The sequence below is a fragment of the Ambystoma mexicanum genome, chromosome 1q, assembly GCF_040938575.1.
Source record: "Ambystoma mexicanum isolate Mex_15411 chromosome 1q, UKY_AmexF1_1, whole genome shotgun sequence".
Classification (NCBI taxonomy): domain Eukaryota; kingdom Metazoa; phylum Chordata; class Amphibia; order Caudata; family Ambystomatidae; genus Ambystoma; species Ambystoma mexicanum.
This window is the reverse complement of record NC_090922.1, coordinates 81,740,367-81,768,361: the sequence shown is the minus strand read 5'-3', so window position 1 is coordinate 81,768,361 and position 27,995 is coordinate 81,740,367. Positions and strand designations below refer to the sequence as shown.

General features: G+C 45.6%; 1 protein-coding gene across 2 annotated transcripts in view; it reads left to right on the top strand.

Moving 5' to 3' along the window:
* Nucleotides 1-12,264: 12,264 nt before the first annotated feature.
* The window catches only part of LOC138525280 (farnesol dehydrogenase-like), a 139,747-nt gene continuing 124,016 nt past the window's right edge, over nucleotides 12,265-27,995 (top strand). Inside the window, exon 1 of one of the 2 annotated variants that reach the window (XM_069635573.1) lies at nucleotides 12,265-12,445. In XM_069635573.1, the coding sequence (XP_069491674.1) occupies nucleotides 12,361-12,445 (85 nt within the window). In that variant the 5' untranslated portion in view covers nucleotides 12,265-12,360. The remainder of the gene's footprint in view (nucleotides 12,446-27,995) is intronic. The other variant, XM_069635572.1, reaches the window with a different exon arrangement.

The following is a 27,995-nucleotide window of genomic DNA, read 5'->3' as shown; positions in this document are numbered from 1 at the left end:
TGAGCCTAGAGAATTGGCTAGAGGAATGCATAGAGGGGTTGCCTATGAAGATGTGAGGCATTGTGCATTGAAGACACTTTTGCATGAAAAGAGTTATGTGCATGAAGGTAGTTATGTGAAGATCTTTGATTTGAATAGAAATAGCACTGACAGTTTTTGCATCAGTACTTTGCCTACGTTTTCGAGTGGGAAAAAATATTGTCGAATGACATAGATATTTTGACAGCATTGCAGGAGAACATTGATAAAGGGAATCATGCTAAATTTGGATGTTTTGAAACTTTGCAGGCCTGGAATTTTAGTAGTTTAAATGTGTGCATGGGAAGGAAGTTTGTTGACATTGGAGATCGCGCTGGACTGGCAGACTGTGTATTTGAAGCAGGATATAGCAGTGCATCTCTCCCAGGATTGCAGGAATATGGTTTGAATATTAATTGCATTGTATATAAGAGAGGCTGTTTGAATGAAACTCATTTGATTTTTCAACATGTAGTAATTCAGCTTCGTGAATACTTAATGATGAAAAATGGGGAGAGTGTTGTGGTTACAGGACATGGAAGTGACACAGAAGGAAATGCTGGAGTGAAATTGAATGCAGTTGTGACATTTTTGAATGCGCAGCATTTGGAGTATGTGAAATTGGTTGTTTTGTTTTGTTTTGAAAAAGATAGGGATGGAACTGCAGGAGTCATGCATTAAGAAATGCATGCATTATGAGGCATGGAGAGACAGGCACAGTAGTTAGAGGCACTGACACATTGATAGAACACAGAGGGGAGATAGCATTGCTGTCCTTTGAGAGACATGAGAACGTGTGGAGAAATAGATGTGCATTTCAACGCGCAATGCGAAATGCTGTTTTATTTTTTTGGGCTTTGAAAACACCTGAAACTGATTTAAACTGATACTTGCACTCTTGTTTTCTTTGCATGAAATGTGGAGACACCTTGACCAGACCAGATGGCATCGCCGCATGAAATGACCAGACCATAAGGGAGCAGCATGACGCCTGAAACCGGCATGACCAGACCAGATTGATCCATGATGGCTGACACCTTGTGACTTTGCAGCACCAGAAAGAGACTGGCTTTTGTCACCTTGTAATGTGACTTTGCATCATGGCTGTTTGTTTGCAGCAATGAAGAGACATTGGCATCTGACATTTCACACTTTGCAGCAGCACTTTTGGGGAATGCCAACCAACCTATTTGAGTCCTTAGGGTGTGGCCTTGTCCAATGGCTGTGCTCTGAGAATGTACCCAGAAAATCTGCTTGCTACCCAGACTAAACAGACTTTGTGGCATGACACCTATTGCCATGGGAAGTGAAGATCGTGTCCGACTGTGCAAAGAGAATACACCTTGCAGCATCCTGTGCCAAGTGAGAGAGAAAGAGCAGTGAAAGAAATTGTTCAGCAGAGAAGCAGAGAAGAAGAGAAATTCGAATTGCTTTGTGAGCAGCTTTTTTAATCTGCAGCAAGAAGAGAATCCATTTGGAATCTCTTACCTTTTGCACCAGACAAGTTTGTGCCTGAGCAGAGAAAGACAGAAATGCGGCAATGAGCAGGAATACACACTCTGAAAGCATTTCTTGCCTGATCCATGTTTGAAAGCAGTGAAGCTTTGTTCTCTTGAGTGAAGGAGATTGAGCATTGATCTATGGTGCTTTGAAAGCATTTTGCACTCGCATTTTACGCTGGCTTTCCCTCATTTGAAGAGCATGGGAGATGGCAACGGCATGGCTACAGCATGACCTGGCAAGGAAGAAGAGAATTTGAAGCTGGAGTTTGGGCCTAGGGAGAAGGGCCAATGTGCATGAAATTGCAATGTGCATGGAATTGCACTGGAGAGTAACCATCTTGCAAACACTCTGAATGAGTGCACCTGTGCTTAAGGGCTAGGGAAAAGGGAGCGTATGCATCAATTTGCATCAATTGAAAGTCCTGACACGCGGTTTTCCCGGTGCTACCTTTGAAGTGAAAGGGCATGTGTGATCGCCCCATGGGGGCAAGTGGGGCACATATGACACTTGCTTGCTCCTGTCTTTTTGGAGCTCTGTGCAAAATCTCATTTAGCTTGCTGCCATTCATCAAGCAGGCCAGCCTCAATTGGCTTGTACACGTTTCTGCCAGTCTGAACACTATTGGCTTGAACACTTTGCTGCTTCACATTTTGTTGCTGTGGAGAACTTTCTACCTGAACTTTGACCTTTTTCTGAACACTGATATGCTCTTAGTGAACACTTTATCCGATTTGTGAACACTTGCTTTGTTGACACTGCCTCTTTATTGACATTTCTTGACTGAACCTTTTGCATTAGAACTTGATTTGTGCTGACATGGAATTGTGCACAGTTGTGAGGACACACATACCTCATGAGTGACCTGGAAATACACTGATATGTATGCACTGATCAACTGAATGTTTGGCCTGTTTGGCTACTGACATCTGTACTGACCTTTGACACCTGTAAAAGTGATTGTCATATTTTGTGCTTGACACATTGAATTGGAAACACCTGTATCCACAGTACTTATGCATTGATTCTATGCATTGCATTTTCGTTTTCTGCTTGTAGAGACACTTTCACACTTTTGGCTTGTAGACACTATTGACTTCTGACTTTTGGCTTGACTTTTGACCTTTGACATTTGGCTATGCTGTTCTGATTTCTGACACATTTGCAGTTTTGCATTTGATATTTTAGCTTGCCACTGATAGATTGAAATGCTTGCATTTAATTGTTTTAAGGGTTTTTTGCATCATGAAGAATGCTTTTTCCCTTTCGCAATTTGCTTGGTATTAGACTACCACTTTTGCTATGTTATGTATGACATATGTTATGTTTTGTTATGTTATGATTTATCTAATGATAAAAGGGGAGAACTGTGGAATTGATGACAATGAGATGCCTGGATTGTTATCATTAGAAGAATCATAAGACCATTGTTTAGTATTATCCCTTTAGGAATCCAGTTATTATCCATTATTGCAGCTTGCCTAGTAGTATATTATTGAAGTAAACACTATCCACATTATTAGACTGCCACCTTTGTATGCATTTGCAATTTGCTTATAGATTGACATGTTTGCATATAGTGCTTGCCATTAGGAGAGAAACATGCTAGACACTTTGCCATTTGCAATAGAATGACACTTGCACATATTTGAAGTGCCATGATTGCGCTTTAGAGACACAGTATATTTGCAGCATGACAGAGAATGATTTGCTATGTATTTACGTTTGCATTAGAAGTAGCGCTTAGGCTGAGAGAGAAACAAATTGTTTGCACTAGAAGAGAACGAATTAGGCCTGGAGATGACACACACAGGCATATTTGAAATGACATGAAGAGCCATTTAGTACACGTTATGCTTTGTAGAGACACATGAAGAAGACACACATGTATGTATGTTGAGTATGCACTTAGAATGAGTTTGCATTATGCTAGCGCTTGCATTGCGAGAAGAATAGCGTAAACGTTAGAACGCATTAGGCTGGCATTTGAATCCATTCTGAAGGAGACACATTAGAAGCACCACTGGGCTCAGCACGAAGATTGTTATGGAACACTGAAAGATAAGAAGTCCCCCTTGTCCAAGAAGGGAGCCTAATCAGCTTGAGCTCTGAGCTGCAGAGACAACACCAGAGAGAGCGACATGGAGAGATGGAGGGAGTGCTTTTGCATGAGAGAGAGATGGCCTATTTTCTGGACAGAAAGATTATTTCGTAATGCAGAGAGAGCCAACAGTGGAAGTGAACGGTGAAATAGATGGAAATAGATGGTATTTTGCACTGCAGACACAGATGGCCATGAGAGAATATACAATGTTCCAATGTCACTTTGACACTCTTTGACACAGGACATGCCGTGAAAGTACACGAGACAGGAACACGCAAACACAGTCTGGCAGGCATTTTGCTAAACGCTGACAGAGAGACATTCTTAAGCTTATAGAATGAAAGTAACCATAGAGTTCTGTGTGTCATTGGAGAGTATAACCAAGGGGGAGAGGAGAGCCCGTTGGAGTTCCTGGTGTTTTCTGGTTGGAGTTGGTTGCTGAAGGAGTTCGGGAGAGTTGCAGAGAGTTGGCTGGAGATGGTGCAAGATGGAGTACGAGATGCAATGAGAGAGAGATGACTTGGTGCAGCAGAATCCGTAGGCCTTGATGAGATCAATCTGGCAGAGAGAGAGCTTGGCAGTTGGCAGTTATCAGAATTGAGGTCTGCCACTGGCTGGCTGATTGCAGAGTCGTGCTGGCAAAGACAGAGCTGGAAACACATGCAAATGGGAAGTCTGGTTTTGTATGGACTGACTGATTGATTGATTAGAACAGACACTCACATAAGGGGAGAAGGGGAAACCAGACAGGGATTGTGTAGAGTGAGAGGGGGAAGGATTGCTGTGGATTGGTATGGATGGATTTTGCATGAAGGAGCGCTTGCATTAGACTGCATTAGAACCACACACTTGCAGCACAGGCTTGCATTAGAAACCTGTAAGGCTTATAAATATTGCATGGTAGATTTGCTTTGCACCAGAAGCATAAAAGTTGCAAATTAGACATAGCATTAGGATTGCCTGCATTGTAATGCTTTGCATTATGCTTAGCTGTGTGATCATAAATAAATGTACCCCGTTGTTATAAATTGAATCGATTATTTGTGTTTTCTTTGTGTTGTGTCTTATGTTATTTGTTATTCTGTTACCAGTAGTAATCTAGGAGTAACACAGTGCACATAAAGCCTGAGATATGAATGCAGCAAGGGGGGGTATAGTGATCCATATCCCCTAGGGCATTGTCAAAGATTGTCTGAGACCGGAGCATGCTTGCCCGGGGGGCGGGGGCAAGGCGATGGTTAGGGATTTGTTTTTTTCAGACTAACATTCTCAACAGTTGGATCTTCCCACATATCTTTACCACTTTATGACAATGCACTGAAAATTGAAGGAGCAAGATTCGGCATCCATTTATTTTCCTGAGTCAACAACAACTTCACGCGCCTATCCGGTAATTTTATTTCACTTTTCCTTTACGAGAATGTTTTATGCTTGGAATTTCAAATAATATGGAAACATTTATGTATCCTGTAGGTTGTTTACACTGCGTGGCATTTATGGGTGTCTCTTTATATGTACCATTGTCTGCATCCCATTGTCTCAGTTCCATCTCGCTGCTTTCATCTGTACTAAAACAAGTACTGTGTTACAGGGGATGCTGGTACTTCGACTACAATTACTTTGTTATTTGCAACTGGTCCAGAGTATGGTCCAAAGTATGAGGTATGCGTACTTACAGTTCCCTTGAATGAATGAAAGTAAATTCGACATAGGATACTATTAGACAGTGACATGCATATAAACATGCAGTGTTTCAAACTTTTCTGATTTCAGTTCTAACGTTACAATTCCTCCCTAATGCAGAATACATCGCAAAAAAGTTTGAGGGCAACATTACAATAAGTATGTTTTGCACGGTGATCTCTGATCAGGTACACTTGCCATCTCGGATGGCTATCAGTTGAAATTTGAAGTGTATATTTTGACCAAATGACGTACACTGTTTGCAAGGGTATGTGTTTAAGCACTCTGTGCGATGAAAGATTTTAATTTACAATACGATTGCCTTTTTTTTATTTTTTTATTAATATTCTATTCAAGGAATGTCCACAAGGTGTGGAATTGGAAGAGGAGGCGAATGGACCAGAGGTGAACATAAACTAATATTGGATACAATTGCACATCAAATTGCATTTGTTATACATTCTTATGCTGTAGTTATTTTTATTCAATTAAGTTGGTTCTGTTTGTAGATATTTAAATATGTTTGTTTGCATGTAAATTAAATGTGCTTGATTGAAACCATATAAAACGTTTTTGTTTCAGCTTGCTGTTGTGATTGTCAAAGAGAAGCCCACGGTTTTACAGAAAATCAAGAAAACAAGGGTAACAAACAAACAATTTTGTTTTCTAGAAGTATATTTGGCTAGTGTTTTCTTCATAACATGTTTTTGTATTTAAAGTGCTATCTGCTGTATGTGTGCTATACATTGAACATGTTTTTACAAGACATCTCCTAGAGGCCCAGAAGGAAAAGAAGTATCAAGACACAGACAACAAATGAAACCAAAGATGTTGCTTGCAAAACAGATTTCACCATGGAGCAACTACTATTTGGGGTGCAGCATGGTCCAGTCAAAAAGCAGACTCGTGATGCTTGTGCCCAGTGGCCTGAAACTGAATGGAATGTGACTGGTGAACCATGGACCATTGCTACCATGTGACAACTCGACAAGATGGAACCGAATACAATGAAGATGCATTGGAATTACTCGCAGACCTCTTAACACAATCTGCACCCACAAATAAAGTTCCACCCAATAAACATTTGTTGTTAACTGTTTCTCCAATGTGTGTGCAAATATCACAACCTGAACTAACAGAGACTGAAGCTTCAACGCAATTGACCGAGGAACTTGTCAAAGATCTCAACTACAGTTTGCCTAGTTTTGGCGATTTGTCCTCCACAGTGGAGTCACAAACCACATTCATGGAGGACGATTGGCTAATAAAGGAGAATAAATACAGTGTACTCGACAGCTACCTGGTAGAGATTATACATATGCTAAAATGTGTCTAGACATTGAGGAGGAACATATGCGGGGAGCCACTGGTGAATGTATTGCAAGGCACTAACTTGAAAATCCATGCCAGCTGTGTCCACTTCCATAATACATTTTAATGGTCCGCTCAACCGATGGCAGGCAAAGTGCCAGCTGGCAATCTACTATGTTCAGCAGCTTTACTTTTCAGTGGCTCAACTTTCAGTAAGCTGTCCAGTTTCTGTCAATTTGTGGGAGTTCAGTTCCTTGCTAAAACCCAGTACTACAAATATCACAGGCAATTCTTATTACACGCTATTAGTCAAACCTGGAAAATTGAACAGATGTCAATTGAAAGCACATTCTCTGGCAAATGTTTCAGGCTAGCTGGCGATGGACAATGTGACAGCCTTGGATTTTCAGCAAAGTACTGTGCATACAACTTTCAAGACATGGATACTAAAGAAATTGTGAGTTCAGAGATCGTGCATGTGTCCCAATGTACCTCGTCTGTGGCCATGGAGAAGCATGGTTTCATTAAATCCCTCGACCATCTTCAATTGAGGGGAATGCAAATAGACCTCATAGCCACTGAAAGGCATGTTTCAACAGCCAAGACCATGCAAGAGCAGTTTCCACAAATTCGTCATCAATTTGATGTATGGCACGTTGGCAAATCAGTCAATAAAAAAATTAAAGCTGTGGTAAAAAAAAAGGGTGTGGAAAATATTTTACAGTGGTCTCAGTCTTTCAGCAACCATCTTTGGTGGAGCTCCAAAACTTGTGATGGGTCTGTTGAAATTCTACTTGTAAAATGACGCTCATTGATGTACCACTGTTCCAACGTTCACTCATGGACAGAAAACCTACATTTTCACAAATGTGCACATGGACCTTTATCGAAGGAGCAGCAACGCAAGAAGAAGTGATTGGTGCCATGTTCACCTACACACAAAGCTCTTGAGAAGATCATGCACGATAAATCTCTTTCAAGGGACACAGAATTCTGTCATACCAGAGATTTGGAGGTGTTCCACAATATGTGCCTAAAGTACAGGCCCACAAGGTTGCATTTCGGCATATACTGTATGCAGGCCATAACATTACTAGCTGTACTAGCGCACAACGAGAACTTAAGGAGAGAACAATCGAGGACTGCCGGAAACTTTGGGATGCTTTGTTACACCTTGGCCTTTACAAAACGAAGCAAATAATGGGTGGCCAAACCAATATAACAGGAAATGGAATTACATTTTGTGAAAGATCTCATATTGACTGTGTTGGCCATGCATATTCATGGCATCGATCCTGATTTTGTTTCTAGGACACATACAATGCCACAAAATATTGAAAACGAGCCCAATCCACCTAAAGCTGAACTTGTCCAACAGTTGACTTCCCGGTATAAATGATTTGCAGCGTTGTTCTTAATGTGCTCACTATAACATTTGTGATATGTTCCCCGATGTTTGGAAATACTACATCAACAGTTGAATGCTATTAAGCTCTAATTTCAATGCTATAAAAAGTATTAAGAAGTATTTAATTATGCAGATTTAATTCGGTGTATGGTTAATTTATATATATCTTTTGCCTTCCCTTCATTTATATTACTAGTCCTCGATCGATAAGACACATGTTGGTGGTTGCTATTGCTGATATATTTCAGGATAGAATTGCCCTGGTACATTGGTGCTGCACTGCCCATTTGGGTTGCTTTATTATTGATAGGCAAATGGATATTTTCCATCAGGCAAAGTTGCACTTAGGCTTGGTGTCTGTAAATCCTTCTGTTAGACCCAAACCACATCCACAAATCCAGTGCATGGCACTGGCGTTGATAGCCTATAGTGGGTAAGATTTTCATCGCAATGATCAATCGCCTGACCTGTGTCAAACCCATAACTAACAGAACGTTTTGCTTTAGCAGTGTATTGTTTTGGCAAACACCTAGGCGAGTGTGCACCTTTTTACACACTGACATAGTATTTTGGTCTTTTGATGTGTGTGATTTTTTGGGGTCCCGCAGAGCTCGACATAGGTCACCGTAGCATCCAGATTGTCTTTTCAAATGTATCCTCTTTGTCAACTTTTTGGCAAGAAGTGCCTGTTGTAGGATGCCATACAGTGTAACTCTGTGTTTTTTCCCCTCCCGCTTTCACCCTGCACTGTTCCCCTTCCCCCCTCAACTGGACTTGCGCGTTCTCAAGGTCTCTCCATCGCTCTTGGCACACTTGGGTCCACTGGGCTCATCTCTGGGGTGTGAAGGTCAGGGCAAGGGACCAATGCATCTATCTAACTAAACTAAACAACAGAGACTGATAATGCCTAAATAATGGCACACATAAAATCTTACATGAGTAGGGGTACTTCGGTGACATGAGCTAATATAGTGGCATTCTAATATCTACCCATTGGACTCTATTTGATACCACAATCTATGTACCCAGATGCACAACCTAAAGGTTTGATCTTCCATCTGCCCTCATTGGGTCCGCAGGATATAGGTAGACATGTGTTGATTTTTGGGAGAATATATTACTACATGGGATTAGGCCTGTGATGTGGGTCCTTGACTGATCGTGGCATGCAAGGGACAGATGGATATCGGCATGAAAAGAACTGCAGGGTCTAAGCTGGTGGGCTCAGGCCTGGCGGGGTGGTGGATATGAGTGCACAGGAAGTTTAGTGGAGGTGAATGGGCACTTGGGCTTATGACTTGTCAGTGTCTCACATTATCCGCAGAGCACATTCCAACACAGGAACAGGGCGCATGCTGACGTGGCAATGGGGAGGCGATGGTGTGGGCTGGCTGTGCGAGGCGCTGGAGATGGGTGAGCTGCATTTCTACAGAGAAATTGATTTTTTGGGTCTAGTCGAAGGATGACATTCGGGCTATTTCAAAATGGTTTCCTAATGCTAGGCTAGAAGCTATAGTGTATGTGTTATTTGCGATGGGGTGTGGTGTAACGGAATGTCGCAGGGGTGGCTACGCCTCCCCCTTGGTAATTACATATGTTATGTTTCTAGAGTGACGCAAGAGTGGGGGGCAAGGATCATCTCCTTCCCAACACTAGTAAGATTGGTGTCTCTGTCTTCCCTCTGTTCCCCCTGCATTGCCTCGTCGCACCTTGAAGCACTTGTGCATAGGCGCGTTATAAATGCCATATGGATTAAGTTTAAACCCCTCTGCATTGGTCACAAGGCCTTCTGGGGCCTGGGACCCCAATACTTTCAACTCTCTCTTCCTAAATATCTTCCTTCTCGAGCTCTTCGCTCATCCACCTCCAACTCCCTCAGGTTTAGTCACTTCTCCAGGCAGCAAGTTGGTGATAGATCTCTTTCTTCTGCTGTGTCCTCTCTCTGAAACAGCCTTCCTGCCTCTCTGAAACTTGAGCAGAACCATCTCTGGTTCTGGAAGCATGTCAAGACCTTCCTCTTTGCTTCTGCTTTCTCTCCTCCTCTCCCCTACTGATCTCCTCCTGACTGTATCTGAAACTGCACTGGTTACCTGGCTACCTTATGATCTCGGGCCTAGGTCCTCTCCCCATCAGTTGTATACCTGCACTGCCCCGTGGCAACCCTTCACTCAGACTTTTTCTGTATCCCTACAGTCCCTTCTAGCACTTGACACCTGCTGTCTGCACCTACCCTGCACTTGCCACCAGCTGGCCGCACTTTTATTATTGTCCTTATTTATTGTCCTTATTATTGTCTTATTTATCTTTCTGTTATCCTATTTATTGCACTGCCCCCTCCCCTTTCCCCCTGCACTTCTCCCCTCCCCCCCCCAGCCCCGCACTTGCACAATCTCAATGTCACCTGGCCTAGTATGATCGTTGTTTCTGTCTTCCCTCTGTTTCCCCTCCCTTGCCTCATCGCGCCTTGAAACACTTGCCTATAGGCGCGTTATAAATGCCATATATCATCATATCATATCATGGTCTGTTTTAGACAGACAAAAAAAGAATCCTCGGTTACACCAGACTTTCAGTGGCTTGTATTATCTGTGTTACTTACCTTCAGTGTAACTGTTATCAAAAGCGAACGAAATCACTAGCACTATGTATGGGTGAAAAGTTATTCATGATCGCGTGGAATTGGTGGATGCCAGCAAACAATTTGTTTATTTTTCAGGCATATTTCAAATGCCACGTTGATCGACCGGGTTTATCGCTCCCATGGAGTGAAGGTCAATTTGTGGGATGTTGCTTGTGGGGAGTTCACACTGACGCGTCCTTTACGGTATGTTTTAGATTTTGTGGCTTTTCTTCACAAAAACTAAACCTATCAGGCATACACGCACTAAACAAGCTTCAATTGTTATTTGACCTTGGACGAAAGGGAGGAATCGCTATGTCTTGAAGGACAGAAGGTGTTGAATAACCACAAAAATGATAGCATTTACTATTTTGAAACTGGACATTGTAACATTTACTTTCAATCTATGCAATCTGTTGTTCTGAGTGGACACTCTGCATTATGCCAAGAGAATGGAACGCTCAAATATAATGTAAGTTCAACTATTCCACATTTTTTTGCGATTGGAAACAGCATTTGGGCTCTATGCCTATGGAACAATTCAACGACGTGTGAATATGCCATTTGACGAAAAAACTGTACACAATAGGTTGCTCTGTAGATTCAATTTATACTAAATTTATATTAAAAAAGCAACCGCGTAACTCGTGGGCTGTTTATAAGTCTACTAATAATTTATATTTGGAATAATAACCTTTTATCAGAAAATAATGAATGTGACTATTCTAGTATTGCCCCTTGCGAAATACAAGTGAGGTGGTACGAACAGAACACCTGCAACACAGGGCCAGTGGTCAGTGGGCCTTCAGACCCCGGGCAGGTTTGAAACTGCATTCAGGCAAGGCCTTCCCTAAGAGCAGGTGGCAGAAAAAGAATTTACTTGGACAGCAACAGCTGTGTTTTCACATTAGAATTCTTCTGTAAAGTACTTGCATTACTATGTAATGAAACCACCTTCATTTATATAGCAATTATTTTATATAGCAAATATTTATTCATTTTGAGGAGGGGTTTTGTCGCAGGACACATAGGTGTAGTTGGGTAGTGGCGTGTGCTGAGGGGGGGGCACATTCTGGTGTTTCTCCCTGGGCACCAAGTTGGCTAGAAACTGCCCTGCCTGCCTCCTCACTTCGTAAAGACCGTGACGATGAAACGGGGAGTGGGGGTGAAGGGCAATGCCTAAATTACGTGCATGTAATTCCACGACATCGAGTAAACGTGTGGGTAGACATTTAGTAAACACGACGCTTCTGCATAAGCTACTGCTGCTGTGCTGTCTATGCTTCAGAAACCGCATCATTTGTCCATTAGAAAACTAGGTTGCCTCAAGGCGCTAGGGGCGAGTGATTCAGCTCTATGGGCTTCCGCGTTACACACGTAAGAATAATAGAATTCTGTGCGAACGCAATGGTGCCAAAACTCGCGACATGCGGGTTGCAGGCTAATCTCAGCAGCAGGTGCACGAATTGGCAGAGCTACCTCGCCAGCCTGGAGGTTCTGCACGCAGACAATGATCGGAGCAATGGCACGGACCACTGGAGGAGAGGATATCACGCGAGGGGCTGTTTGTGATTTGTCTGCCTGCCCTGTGGCGGGGCGGGGCCAGGCTGACACTTCTTATAGGCACATGCTGTGCGGGGCGCTCAGAGCCTGGTGTGTCTGCCTCTCTGCTGCCCCGTCAGTTGCTGCTCTCCTTGTTTCCTACCCACCAGCAGCATGTCCTCCTCTGACAGAACAGTCCTCGTGCTGGGGGGAGCTGGCACGGTGGGCTCCGGGGTTGTGAAATCGCTGTTGGAGAAAGGTAATGCAAATTCGGATTGCACGGCGCCTGTTTTCTCTTTTGACTGTGGCGTGTGGCGGGTTCTAAGGGGGGCCGGGGCTGTCTTTGATTTCTGAGGGGCTATGCCTCGTTTTTCCAGCGAGACAGTGCGAATTGCTGGTAGGCTATAGAGCAGCAAACCCCAGGCGGGTTTCGGGCGACGTTTTCCAGCGGGTTCATGCTTCTGCTGCATCAGTCTGTATATGGAACCTGCAGGTCACAGGGTTGAATCTCTGCGAATCCACCCCTTTTTATGTAGGCAAAGTCAAATTAACAACGACACGCTGTGCACAACGGTGTCAAAGAGCCCTCTCGGACTGGCCTATAGGGCAATAGAGCAATGCCCCAACCCAAAACACAAAATGGTAGCGTGGAACCCTTTTTTTGGTCAAAGTGGGCCAAGTTTTTGGACCATGTGGGCCAGTTTGATAGGTTACTTCACCATGTAGCAAGTACTTTTGACTAGTGTTACTAAATAAATATTCTTTAAAATGCACAATGTGCATCACATTTTATTTGGGAAAAACAACCTTTTGGGTACTACCCGAACAGCTTGTCAAAAGGAATTAATTGCCATTTGCAACTGTGGGCCACTTTTTCATTGGTGCCTGAGACAATGTTATGCCCCAGTCCGACCATGGCAAAGGGAGTATGTGCTCTCAGACATTTGCACATTCTGTATGAAGAGTTGCAGTGTCAACGTTGTATGAAGTCGTGAGATCACATGTCGCTGACACGTATTTGTACCCGTGGTGTCCACTGTTTGCACATACGCTGCCAGGTGTCTGAACCGCACTGCACGTGTCGCGCTAAGCTTTTGCACCCGCAGTTTCAGTGCATTTTAGCTTAAGTGATGTCAGACATCTGCACAGGTGTTTTCAGGAGTGTGTGCATGTGGGGTGTTATAAGTTTTCAAATCAGGCGTGAAGTGATGATGTCACTTGTCAGGAGTTTGTGCATGTGGTGCCAGGAGGTTGCACGTGGGGTTTCATGAGTTTTCACATCGGCGTGAAGTGATGGTGTCGTCACTTGTCAGGAGTGTGTGCAGTAGGTGCCAGGAGCTTGCACGTATTGTTTTAGGGGTTTGCACATGAGGAGCCAGAAGTTTGCACATGTGGTTTCAAGAGTTTCCACATCTGGTGTCAAGTGTTTTCACATGTGTTAACAGGGAGTTTGCACGTTTTGTCTCGTGTGTTTGCACGTCTGTTGTGCAGTGTTTGCACATGTGCTGTAATTTGTCAGGACTTTGTGCATGTGGTGCCAGGCATTTCACTGAGTGATTTCATGTGTTTGCACATCTGTTGTGAAGTGTTTGCACTTGTAGTTTGCGCATGTGTTGCCCGGAGGTTGCACGTGGGGTTTCATGAGTTTTTACATCAGGCGTGAAGTGATGGTCTGGTCACTTGACAGGAGTGTGTGCAGTAGGTGCCAGGAGCTTGCACGTATTGTTTTAGGGGTTTGCACACGAGGCGCCAGAAGGTTGCACATGTGGTTTCAGTAGTTTTTACATCTGGTGTCAAGTGTTTGCACATGTGTTAACAGGGATTTGCATATGCGTTGTCAGGATGGCGTGTATGTGGTTTCATGTGTTTGGTACATTCTTGTTAGACTGTAAAGCGCCTTGGATTAAGGCGCTATATACAATAAATACAAATACAAATACACGTGTTTGCACATGTGTTAACATGGAGTTTCCACGCGTGGTCTCGTGTGTTTGCACATCTGTTGTGAAGTGTTTGCACATGTGCTGTAATTTGTCAGGACTTTGCACATGTGGTGCCAGGCGTTTGACTGAGTGATTTCAGGAGTTCACAAATCTGGTGTCAAGTGTTTGCTCATGAGTTGACAGGGGTTTGCACATCTGGTGTCAAATGTTCGCATGAATTGTCAGGTAGGTAGGTATGTACAATTTTATTGTACTAAATATCCAATAACAAAATCAACAATAATGCTTTAAACAAAACCAAAAACATGATACTTTTTCATAAAACTCAAACTTCTATAAATCGTCTTCTCAATACTACATTTACATAATATAAAACATCGTACAAAAAAAATCATCATTATGGATCATAAAAAAGGCCATGGCGGCCGTACACGTCCCTATACTGTTTTTAATAAAATCACTGGAAGTTGTTAAAAAGTGCATTATACCCTCATGTTTGCCAAGACCACACTCCCGTGTCATATCTGGACCCAACCAGTTCACCCTTGCTTTTGAAAGGAGCAGATTCAGCCTAATCATCAGCATTGACCTCCTGCACTCTGGGGATTTCATTTCGTGCACATCTGGTGTCCAGTGTGTGTACATGAGTTGTCATTTGTTCGGCGTGGTTTCAGGAATAGTTTCAGGACTTTGCACATCTGGTGTCAAGAGTTCGCATGCGAGTTGACAGGAGTTTGCGCATTAGGTCAGGAGCGTGCACATATTGTTTTAGGAGTTTGCACTTCTGGTGTCAAATGTTCACATGTATTGTCAGGAGGTTGGACGTGTGGTTTTAGGAGTCTGCAGACCGAGTGTGAAGTATTTGCATATGTGATGTCTGCGTTTTTTTCCATGGGATTTCAGAATTTTGCACATGTTGTATTCCAAGTTTGCAAATGCTGTCCGAGGTTTTCCGACGATCTTGCATCTAGCGTCTTGATTGCACGCGATGTCCATTGTTTGCGCACGTGGGTCTGGCGTTTGGTTTGAGCATGCGCGTAGGTGTAGGCGATGGCTGGCCAGGAGAGGGCTACCGGTAAAACGACTGCGCCACAGTCGCCAAGGAGCCTCTGAAACATTTGAGGAGGCTTTTATCCAATGGCAAGTGGTCTCATTTAGCCCTTTCGACCAACGCCCTGCATTCTAGTCAGCTTTTATTATACACATATGTTATCTGGGCTTGCTTTCACGGCACGACCGCTAGGACCTCCCAAGCCATCGGCAAAGGTAGGGTTCCCGCCAAAAGAAACAACGAAAAACGTTTGAAAATGTTAGTACATAAGGACCTTTCGAAGTACCCCTCTCTCAGAACCAAAAAGAAAACGAAGCTGATGCTGAGCAAGTAACTCGGCAAACCTTCACACAAAACCCCTCCCCTCTCCCAGAGCATTTTTTGCAGTAGTAATTGATTTCACGTGTTTGTATATTCATTGCTCCAAAACAACAAAAAAAAAATTCTCTGCGTTGATGTTTTAGATTTCCGATTTATTCAGCAAACTATTAGCACGTGAAATATACTGGACCTGTGTAGAGAGCCCTGCGTTTGGGCGCTTGCACGCCATGATGGCAAGCATTTTCCCCTTAAAGGAACACAAGGAAAAGTGCGTCTTTAAAAGGAAACCTGCAAACCATCTTTTGGGCTTACTGCACAAGAAATCCCAGACCCGCTTCAAGTGGAAAAGGTCACTTTAATGTACCAGGCCACAGCACACAAAAACACGCTAACCTGGCTCTCTGGCCTTACAGACTGACAGATCAATTTAACAATTGCCAAAACAAATAAATAAATAAACAATTTAAATTCATCACTTCCTGTTCCTTGCTCCCTCCCCTCCCCTTCAATTCCTCTCAACCTGCATTCCTGCTTTCTCCCACCTTCTACCCGAGCCTACACCCCTCCTTCTTCAATACCTCTTCCACCTCTTTGTACCCCTGGGGTAGCCCGTTCATACAAACACCACCACCCACCTTTTACCGCGCTAGTACCCCATTGTGCTCCCCAACCCACCTCCAAAGGGCCATGTTCCCGACATCAGAAAACTCTGCCCGGAGGTGTTCTTTCTGCCCCACGTCATCCCCACCCTACTTCACATCTACCTCCAATTCTTTATGATATCCTCCACAGCCATCCTAACATTGCACAAGTAGTACACGTTTCCCATGATTGACAAATGCACCCCATCCTCCCGAAATAATTCAAAATCCTCATAGATGATCTCCTGGTGCGTAAGCCTTCGCACCCCCCAGGACCTGCAATTCTTGACCATCTCCCTCTTGATCTTTTTCCAGTCCGTTCTACCGTCCCTTCATTCACAACCCCCCTCCATACTCTTCTCGGCATCAACCTGGTCCAAACCAAACCCACTCTGAGCCATATCTCCCTCAACCAACTCAGATCCCTCTTCATCTTTTTTAACAGTGACACCCCCTTATGCCTAACCAAATCGTTCTCCCCTGCACGTAAAATTGGAGCTGCCGGAACCCCATGAAGCTCCCTGATACCCACTAGCATAGGCAGCAGTTGGTCCCACCTGAACCCCCCATCCCAGACCATCTCAACAAAGCCATGTTATAACTACACCCCAACGTGGCCCCAAAACTCTTTTTGCTGCATCTTTCCCTGGCCATTTCACTATGGAGTGTCCACATATCCAGATCTGCGGCAACTCACCACTCCTCCGTGCCACATATGAAAAAAAAGGATTTCATGAGCCTTCTCTCCACCAACCACATCTCCCCACCTCAATTTCTTTGTTTAACTAACAGACCCCATTTCCCCACCTCTCTGATGTATTCCTTGTATTTTGCCGATTTCCAGCCCCCTAAACTCTTAACATTTTCTTCAGACAGACCCATCCCACTACCTTGACATGCTGTCTCCACCCTAAAAGAAAGAGTCCCATAATCGTCAGCTTTCTCGCACAAAAGCAACAGTGCCCTCCTCATAGCCCCCAAAACATGAACTGCAGTCACCTCAGGCCCGTTTTCATGCTGGAAAACCAAACCCTCTCTTCCTTTACATCTTCCCCCCCACAATGCCGCAGCCCTTACTGGACACAAATCCTTACTGTCTCGGGAGAATAGCTCAGGGGCAACGTGCTTGCCTTTGAAGCAGGATGAGACAGAGCACCACAGCTTCGATCCCCGGGTCCGCGCTTAGAAACCTCTGGGTATTAAGCATGTTATAAATAACCTATGATATCCAGAGGCACCCAAAAACACCTCCCTTTCTGATCCGTTTTTGATCTACAAATCTTTATATCAACGCTGTTTTCTGATAAGTGGACGTCCTTCCACAGCAGACCTCCTTCTCCTCTCCTCCCCACTACCAGCTCCGACACCCGAAATGCCCCAAAAAACAACCAAATAAAACATGTTGAAGACATGTCACTTTCCCATGATGACGAGCACACTCCCTCCAGAACATTGGACAACTTAAATAACAGAGCCTCTGAAACTGGTCTCCTGCTGACCTTAGTTTTCCTTTTTTCCCTTGTCCATCCTTCCAACATCCGACGTGCCATTTCACCCCCACTGGGCTGAAAGACCCAAAACCATTTCCCATACAAAGCAATGCCCGCCATTTCCCTTCTATCGTTGCCCTAGACCAACCTTTGTCCAGAAACCCCAATATAAATTCAGTCACATCATCCCTTCTTCTCTCCTCCGCATCCAGTATACGCTTCCAATTACACGCCCCCCCTTATAGAAAGTCCAACCATGCTCTCTTGTGTGCAGCTCTAGACGCAGGGGCTAGTGAACCCTCTACTAAACGCAGTGCTCTCAGTTTCCTAGCTGCCACAGCTCCTGGGGGATCTGATGCCCGTCCATGTCCGCTTCTGGTGCCATCCCACGGAATCTCTGCCACTGAAAACGAGATAATGCATCAACGATGCCATTATCCTTCCCTGACACGTGAGTTGCTTTAAACACCACATTCAACTTCAGACATCGTAGTCCAAATTCCCTCACTAGCCTGGCTACCCTCTGGTCCCTCGCTGACTGACTGCCCACAATGTTGACCACCGCCTCATTGTCGATGTTAAAATTCACTTTCCTGTTCTACAACTCTGCGCGCCACAACTCCAGTGCCACTAGCAATGGAAAAAACTCCAAAAGGCTATGCTCCGCCCTTCTCTCTGCCCCTGGTCAGGCTACTTTTCCGCACACCACATACTCCTCCAGTACACTTCAAATCCTCCTGAACCTGCCCCGTCTGAAGAAACTCAAACTTCTCATGCAACTGGGTCCCCTTGCTGCCACATTGACACTCCATTGAATTCTTTAAAAAATCTTAGCCAAATCTTGCAGTCCTCCCTGACTGCACCTGAAATCCTCACCCTGTCATGTGGATACTTCACTCCTGCCATATAATGTGCCATGTTTCTGCAACAAATGCGACCGTGGGTCCACCACCCGACACACGAATTTGAGATGCCATACTAGCCTTTGCATGTCCACCAGCTTCATTTTGTGGGTTGCTATCACCTTCTCCAGCAATGCTACAAGCCTGCTCACCCTGTCGCACGGCAAGTGTGAGGTCATCGCCAGTGAATCCAGCTCTATTCCTAAAAAAGTCAAAACCACTGCAGGCACTTCAGTTTTATCCTCCGCCAATGGCAACCCCAGCTCCTGCATCAATTTCTGAAAAACCTCTAGCATCCGCTGACATTCTTGCTCTTTGCCCACCCCAATGATGAAAAGAAAGTCATTCAAATAATGCAAAACTCCCTCAAAACCAGAACTATAAGTAAAAACCCAATGCAGAAAAGAGCTAAAACCCTCAAACATTGCACATGCAACTGCACAGTACATTGGCAATGCTTTGTCAACATAAATCTGACCCTCAAACTGCATCCCCAGCAACCAAAAATTCTCTGGATGCACCGGTAACAAACGAAAAGCCGCCTTGTTATCACACTTGACCGTGAACGCACCACGCCCTTCTTTTCTCACTAAGCCCACTGCCTGATCCACACTGGCATCGGACACCCCGCAATCTTCCGGTGCAATGAAGCCATGGCCAGGGCGTCTGGCCATGATAAATGAGGAATCAACCTGAATTCCCCAGCTGCTTTTTTAGGCACAACCCCTGAAGGGGAGACCACCAAGTCACCCGGCAAATCCAGAAACAGCCCACCACTCTCCCCAGTACCACCTCCTTTTGCAACTTCAACCGTACCACTTCCAAATTCTCCTAATGCACTTCAAATTTGCTGCCCACCGCTGCATCCTCTGGCCCTGATATCCCAACTTAAAACCTTCACGAAAACCTTCCCCCAAGATTCTGGCCCCTTCCCTATCCTGGTAAAAATGGAGCCATTCCTCTACCACCTCCACCTCCATCTTAACTGTCTTATTGGCTTTTCCCCACAGCTCCTCACCCCGCTCCATGCCCCCTCCCTCTGTCACCTGTTGCAAAACAGTGTGTGATGGGATACCGCCCGCACATCTGCTACACTTGTGCCTAAATTTGCATAGTGTTCTAGTGCAGCCCTCCCTATTAAATGCCCAGCACGCTGCTGATGGCTGACCCCTGCCTCCTCCCCCAGCCCCATCAAAGGCAGGGCGGCCATGAAAGACCGTTAAGGCACGGATAAACCACTTGCTGTATGCAGCGTCGGGGCTGGACCCGTTGGCGCAATCCACTGTAACCACAAATCCATATCTATCTCTCACCATACTGTTTGGTTGTCCTCACCCATCCTTGCCCTAAATTCTTCATCATTTCTCACCCATGCAAACACCCCAAAGCACCAAAAAGGCTTTCCTAATTAAGTCCATATATTTTAGCAAAGCTACACACCTCTCAGGGAACTTTTCACAATAAACACTAGCTTATATTATAAATGCTGATGTCCAATTTTCAATTGTCACCGGTACCCTTACTCTGATCCCTCCCTAAGAAAAAAACATAAAGTTGTCTTTTACCAAGCACCTGGAGGCTAAATGTCTTTGCTTAGGGCTTATTTCCTGTATATGTTTGAAATGTGCCATCCCCTAAAATCTTGTTCCAAATACCTAAGTATGCCTTCTCTATAAATGCCCTTGCTCCGATCCCTAATCCCACTACAATTGTCTAACTGCCAGCCACTAGCACATGCACGCTATTCCATATAAAGACAAGAAACTTCCCTGTGCCTGGTGGATTTTTACTTACTATTAATATGTGACCTGGCAGCTTCTTTTATTTACCAACTAAACCCCCTTTTAAAAAAATGTTTACATTTAAATTTAAATTTTCCTCTACCTCCACCAAGGCCCACACAAACAGGAGGCACAAGGCATGGCCCCTAAAACCTACAAAAAAAACATGCAGTGCTCAAAAACACCTCCTTTCTATGTGTGCCACAGCAAACGAGGAGCCGTGCACCACTCTGCCCCCTGGTGGGCGTAGCTGAGCAGCACACTGCCGACGAACAGAGACAGACGTAAAGGGGGTCCCGTACCTAAAGACAACACGCCACGTCCTGCGTGACCACCCCGGGCTCTCCTAAGAGTGCCCCGACCCCCTGCCCACACACCAATAACGAAATTGGCAAAGGACCAAAAGGGCCGAACACGGAGAGGAAAAAAAAACAGCCCTACCTATAGGGCCAGAAAACTACAAAAAGGGAGGCCCAAGCTCCCACACACAGGTAACAGGGGTGGGGGCACATTGTTTTATTTACAGCACCGCCCGGACTATTCACTTCTTTAAACAATATATACGTGATCAAGCGCTCAGTTGAGCGCGAAACGCGTTGTAAGCGGGCCGTGCCTATAGGCGTCCTGCCTCTGTTTGTATATGCTGTTTCCCCAGCCTTTTGTCCTGTGCATTATGCACAGCTTATAACTTATTAAACAAATTTTTCTTTTGTTTCTAATTTATGTGAGCTGCGCTTTTTTTTGGATATGGATTCACGGAGAGTGCGGTCCGTCCCCTCTCCTCTTTTTCTTTACATATATATATATATATATATATATATATATATATATATATATATATATATATATATATATATATATATATATATATATATATAAACTACAGGCCCGCCTGTGCACTCAGCACCCCACCCCTACCTCAAGCCACGGACACCCAAACGCCACCTGAACGACCAGGCCCACGGCAGGGAAGGATCGGGAGCAGCGACTGGACAAATGCTATATCTCCAACCGTTGCTTGCTCCTGAACCTTCCCTACCCCCATTTATACCCCTGGAAATAGCTCTCTATGTGCAGGCCAACTCGCTGACCTGTGCAGCGCCCAAAACCACCCCAGGCAGGCGGAAACGCTTGCGCATTCCCCCCAATTCCCCCTTACACAGCACGTGAATGCCCAGGTATTTGTATACAGCTGAAGAGAGTAAACAAAATTCTATGGGTCCTCGATCTGTTTTCCCAACGCTAGTGATGATATGGGATAATGCCTTTTTGGTCAGTAGATGTCACTTTCCCACATGTTTAGATTCCCATCATCAGTTCCAAACATTTGGAGTTAGATTATTTGCTTTTTTAATGCTCTGAAGGAAACATTTAATATAGAGAATATATTGTTTAAGTTCTGCAAGTTATGTTAAAGTCTTGTCATTAGAATGATGTAATAAAATTAATACATAAAAATCATGGATTTCCTTCAAAAGAACCAAGGAATTGGAACCTACATTGACCTATTTTAATTTGATTTCGTTTTTATACTTGCGAATTTTTTATTTTAGTTGAATTTTTTGATTGCTGGTTAACTATGTCATATTGAACATACCTTTTGGGAAAAAATGTTATTCCCTTTCAGGCCGGTATAAAAAATTTGACCACCTACTGTAGTTACATAGGCCACGCGTCTTTTAAAAGTTCCTTAGCTACATGTGATTTTTACATCAAGCAAGACACTTCTTAAGTGTCGCCCCCAAATATTGTTTGTGCCCCCTCCTTTCAATTTCTTATCCCACTTAAAGCATTGGGCTCATTACTGGATGTTCATAGGTTTATAAGCAGTCCCAATTTCTGATTGCACTGGGACTACCCGAAACCCAGGAGTAGGGCTTTGACTTAGAGAGCATATTGTCTCGGGAGGATAGCTCAGGGGCAACGGGCTTGCCTTGGAAGCAAGACGACACGGAGTAACACAGGTTTGCTCCCCAGGTCCGCGCTTAGAAACTTCTGGGTATTAAGCGCGTTATAAACAACCCATCATAATTACTTTGTTCGAGTGGGGCAGGATGGTGAGTGAGTCCGAATTGGAGGCCCAGTAACTTAACAAGCTTGTTTTTGACCCATCTCTCAATCTGAGCTCGTTTTTCTCTTCTAGAGAGTTGGGTCTTCCAACGACTGGGTCTCAAGTCACATACACAAGGCATGAATCACTCAAGAGGGCTCTTCTGATATTTGAATACGGGAGACTCTTGCTGTAGCCCGAGTGCATCTGTGTGAGTGGTCAACACTTGGATTACCTGGATGCAGAGATATTTGGCAGCGTTATCCTGTGCGATCGCAGCTGCCAATTGTAACTTTTTAGTTCACTTCTTGCCTTCAATGCCTGCTAGTGCAGGACCCCATGGACTGCCGCAGCGTGTGCCATGCTACATGCTTTGACCACAGTCCCTGAGCCTGGATCCAGTGTGTTATCTAATATGGTACGGCGAGATGTCCTTCTATCTGGTATGGCTGGGTTGTACTGAATGGCCTCATATGGCAGTGGCTCTCCATTGCCTGCCAGGACTGGCTGGGTTATAATGAATGGTCTGCTATGGCAGTGGCTTTCCATTCCCTGCCAGGTCTTGCTGGGTTATACTGACTGGCCTCATATGGCAGTGGCTCTCCATTGCCTGCCAGGTCGTGCTGGGGTGTACTATGGCAGTGGCTCTTCATTCCTTGCCAGGTCTGGCTGGGTTATACTGAATGGCCTGCTATGGCAGTGGATTTCCATTCCCTGCCAGGTCTTGCTGGGTTATACTGACTGGCCTCATATGGCAGTGGCTCTCCATTGCCTGCCAGGTCGTGCTGGGGTGTACTATGGCAGTGGCTCTTCATTCCTTGCCAAGTCATGCTGGGTTATACTGAATGACCTCATATGGCAATGGCTCTTCATTCCCTGCTGGGTATGGCTGGGTTGTACTGAATGGCTGTAACGCTCACTTGATTCCCGTAGAGGCGCCGGTCTTGACTGGGCGTATACCGTATCTTCAAAGGTGATGTGTAACACACTGCTGGCTCTTTGGGCTGGACCTCTGTGCCCTGTATGTCTGACTTGAAGGGTAAGATGTCTGCAGATAGAAAATATGGGATTAAGGAACTGGGTTATTGAATGTCTCTCTCTTCTTCCCTTTCTCTTCTCCTGTAGAACCCCAAAGGTTAACGCTCTCACCTTAGGTAAGTGAACGCCGTGCTCTCCATCTGCCTCGGGGCAGGGTGCTGTAACCAGTTTCTTCACTGGATAAGGGGAGCAGGCTTCTTGACTTCAGAGGACTGCTGTCCGTCGTTTACTGCACGAACGGTAAGTTTCGAGTAATTCTAATGTCTTTAAAGTCTTTAGTAATGATGTTTCTTGTGTTGCAGGGTTCCGGCGATGGCGGATGACGGGCTGAAGTGAGTTGAAGATGGAGCCCGTGTGATGAATAGAAGCGCCTGGAAGCACGTAAGTAAGCGCTTGTTGCCTGCTTCACGATGCGCTCTAACTGTCTTTTTATTTTGCAGGTACAAGTTCGGAGCGGCTGCAGGGTGCCGGAATACCCACTGGGTTAGATGTGGAAAGGAGTAATGGCACGTGAGTATTAAAGTTCCCCAATGTCTTTAAACGCACCTTGTTTTGTCTTTCAGATGCGGGATGCAGCGCCGAAGGCCTCCGGAGCGTGCGAAGATTTGGTAAGCTTTTGTCTTTCAGATGCCGGAATGCAGTGTGAAGACCTCCGGAGCGCACGAAGAGTAGGTAAGCCTTTGTCTTTCAGATGCCGGAATGCAGCGCGAGGCGTTGGTGACAGCCGATGGACCAGGTAAGTGAAGAGCTGTCACTGAAGACCGTAATGCTAACCTGTTCTTTCTTGTCTTTATAGGTGTTGCTGAAGACTGGATTCAGGATGGTAAGCCTTTTTCCTTAGGCCCAGGATCAGATGCAGAAGACACGATGAGCGTTCTGCTGCAGAGGATGCAGAATAACGCAAAGCAAGATTCATCCATCGGGTGTGGTTTAAATAGCCTCCTGTAGTGCTTAGGGTCTCCTTCCACAGCCACGCCTAGGTAAGAAAAGAGTTCCTGCTTTCCAGAAGAGTTCCAATGTTCTGAATCTAGGGAGTGGCTCCTGCCCCACCCAACAGGAAAAGTAGTTCCAAACAGAAGAGGATCAGAGGCTCAACTGGCAGGCAAGTAAGCAGCATGGTCTGCTGCAGGTAAATCCACCCAAGCATTATGAGCCCGGCGCTTCCAGCGCTGGGACTGGGCATATTTATGAGCCTGGTGCCACTGGCGCCATGACTGGGTCCAAAAGGTCCCAATTGGGACTGGTTGGCACTCGGAACCTGGGTTATGGATCTGCTTCCAAGGGAGTTGGGAAAACCCTGACCTTTTGGAAGCAGAGATCATGACAATGGCCTCTCATGGCAGTCTCTTCATTCCCTGCCGGGTATGGCTGGGTTATACTGAATGGCCTGCTATGGCTCTCCATTCCCTGCCAGGTGTGGCTGGGTTATACTAAATGGTCTCCAATGGCAGTGGCTCTTCATTCCCTGTCGGCCATGGCTGGGTTATGCAGAATGGTCTCATATGGGAGTGGCTCTTCATTCCCTGCCAGGTAATGCTGGGTTATACTAAATGCCCTCATATGGCAGGGCCCTCCATTCCCTGTCAGGTATGGCTGGGCTGTACTGAATGGCCTGCTATGGCTCTCCATTCCCTGCCAGGTGTTTCTGTGTTATACTGAATTGTCTCCTATGGCAGTGGCTGTTCATTCCCTGTCGGGTATGGCTGGGGTATGCAAAATGACCTCATATGGCAGTGGCTCTCCATTCCCTGCCAGGTCTGGCTGGGTTGTACTGAATGACCTCATATGGCAACGGATCTTCATTCCCTGACAGGTATGGCTGGGTTGTACTGAATGGCCTCATATGGCAGTGGCTCTCCATTCCCTGCCAGATATTGCTGGTTTGTACTGAATGGCTTCTCATGGCAGTGCCTTTCCATTCCCTGCCCGGCTTGGCTGGGCTGTACTGAATGATCTCATATGGCAGTGCCTCTTCATTCCCTGCCGGGTCTGGCTGGATTATACTGGATGGTCTCATATGGCAGTGACTCTCCTTTCCCTGCCGGGTATGGATGAGTTATACTGAATGGCCTGCTATGGCAGTGGCTTTCCGTTCCCTGCCAGGACTGGCTGGGTTGTACTGAATGGCCACATATGGCAGTGGATCTTCATGCTCTGCCAGGTATGGCTGGGTTGTACTGGATGGCCTCATATGGCAGTGGCTCTCCATTCCCTGCCGGATATTGCTGGGTTGTACTGAATGGCCTCTCATGGCAGTGGCTCTCCATTTCCTGCCATATGTGGCCAGGGTATACTGAATGGCCTCTTACAGCAGTGCCTCTTCATTTCCCGTCAGGTATGGCTGGGTTATGCTGAATGGCCTGCTATGGCAGCAGCTTTCCACTCACTGCCAGGTGTGGCTGGGTTGTACTGAATGGCATTTCATGGCAGTTGCTCTTCATTTCCTGTTGGGTGTGGATGGGTTATACTGAATGGCCTCACATGGCAGTGACTCTCCATTCCCTGCCGGGTATGGATGGGTTATACTGAATGGCCTCATATGGCAGTGACTCTCCATTACCTGCCGTGTATGGATGGGTTGTACTGAATGGCCTCATATGGCAGTGGGAATCGTGTATGGATGGGTTATACTGAATGGCCTCATATGGCAGTGACTCTCCATTCCCTGCCGTGTATGGATGGGTTATACTGAATGGCCTCATATGGCAGTAGCTCTTCATTCACTGTCGGGTATGGCTAGGTTATGCAGAATGGCCTCACCTCATATGGCAGTGGCTCTTCATTCCCTGCCGGGTATGGCTGGGTTATACTTAATGGCCTCATATGGCAGTGACTCTCCATTCCCTGCCGTGTATGGATGGGTTATACTGAATGGCCTCATATGGCAGTGACTCTCCATTCCCTGCCGTGTATGGATGGGTTATACTGAATGGCCTCATATGGCAGTGACTCTCCATTCCCTGCCGTGTATGGATGGGTTATACTGAATGGCCTCATATGGCAGTGGCTCTCCATTCCCTGCCGTGTATGGATGGGTTATACTGAATGGCCTCACCTCATATGGCAGTGACTCTCCATTCCCTGCCGTGTATGGCTGGGTTATACTGAATGGCCTCACCTCATATGGCAGTGACTCTCCATTCCCTGGCGTGTATGGCTGGGTTATACTGAATGGCCTCATATGGCAGGGGCTCTCCATTCCCTGCCGGGTATGGATGGGTTATACTGAATGGCCTGCTGTGGCAGGGGCTCTTCATTCCTTTGTTTAGTGATGCTTCTTTTTCGGCATGGATCAGGGCAGCCCAGGCACAGGAGCGCTGTACATTTGCTGTGTCCTTAGAAGCAGCCGTTTTTAATAGTAGGCACATTGTTCAGAGTTCATTGTCTGAGGCATCCCTGACAGCTCGGCCATTTTTCTTCAGTGGCTTAGACAGGTCCCCTAAACAGACATGCAACAGCAATCACAAGCGTCTGTAGCTGGTAAGATATCCCAGCGGGTTGCGCGCTCGCTGCTGTGATCTGTGTGTCATCTGCAGATCGCAGGGTTGAGTCCCGGCAAGGCCAACTCAGCCTTTCATCCTTTCATCCTTCCGAGTCGATAAATAAATACAAACTTGGGTTGGGTGATATTGTATGTAAATATGTTCTATGTAAAGAGCTTAATAAATAACGCATCATCTTCATCAAAGGCAAATGTATAAGATAAGAGGCTGGTTCTTACTCAGCTATAAAAAGGACCAATTTTGCAGTATATCATTCACCTTTGTTATTTGGCAAATAAGAGAAAACGCCTACAAAGGGAGCCTACATAGGGGGAGTTATGAGGTCCATCTGAAAATGGTGACTGACTCTAGAAGGGGAAATTATATGTACTTGGGCATCCATGGAGAGAGTTTCCTCTAAGAGGCGACACCGGGTTTCCCTCTGGCATACATGCCACCATGCCCTGTTCCAGTCGGGAGATGCTGGTCCAATCCTGGGTTTAACTTTGCAACCAGGGACTTGTAGTTCCGGAATTCCACATTAGGCTCTGAGGACTACAAGTCCCAGAATGCAACTCCAAGACAGAACTGGACTAGTATCTCCTGAATGGGACAAGTTGCCGTGCATGCCCTCGGCCATGTTCGGAGGCCATCCCTTGATGCCGCAATCCGGCGGGAGTGTGTTCAGGCTGCATTTTCAGCCAGTCAATAGCAACATGGTTTTTAATCGTTGAGGCTCACCCAGTATTTTGTTTTTGGTATCTGCTCATTGTCTGACTGCATATGTTTTTTGTTTAATTGATGGCGGGAAGACCTCTCGGCCTGAGTAGGCTGCTTAGGCACTGACCCAATCCCGTGGATGGTTGACGTACGAGTGCCTACACTTAGGTTGAGTCCCCCACCCTCCAGATGGACGTGCCACTGCTTTCCAAGTACCAGCACGAGGAGGAAGCTAATCACTGGCAGACAGGTGCGCGCTCACGCGAGATTTCAGTGTCACGTGATTTTCCTTCCCTGATTGGAACTGAGGAGGGCTGGGGGAAGTGGCATAGCTTGGGACCGTGTAGTGTGAATCACTCGCCTCCTCTAGTGGGGAGGCTGTATGCCTGG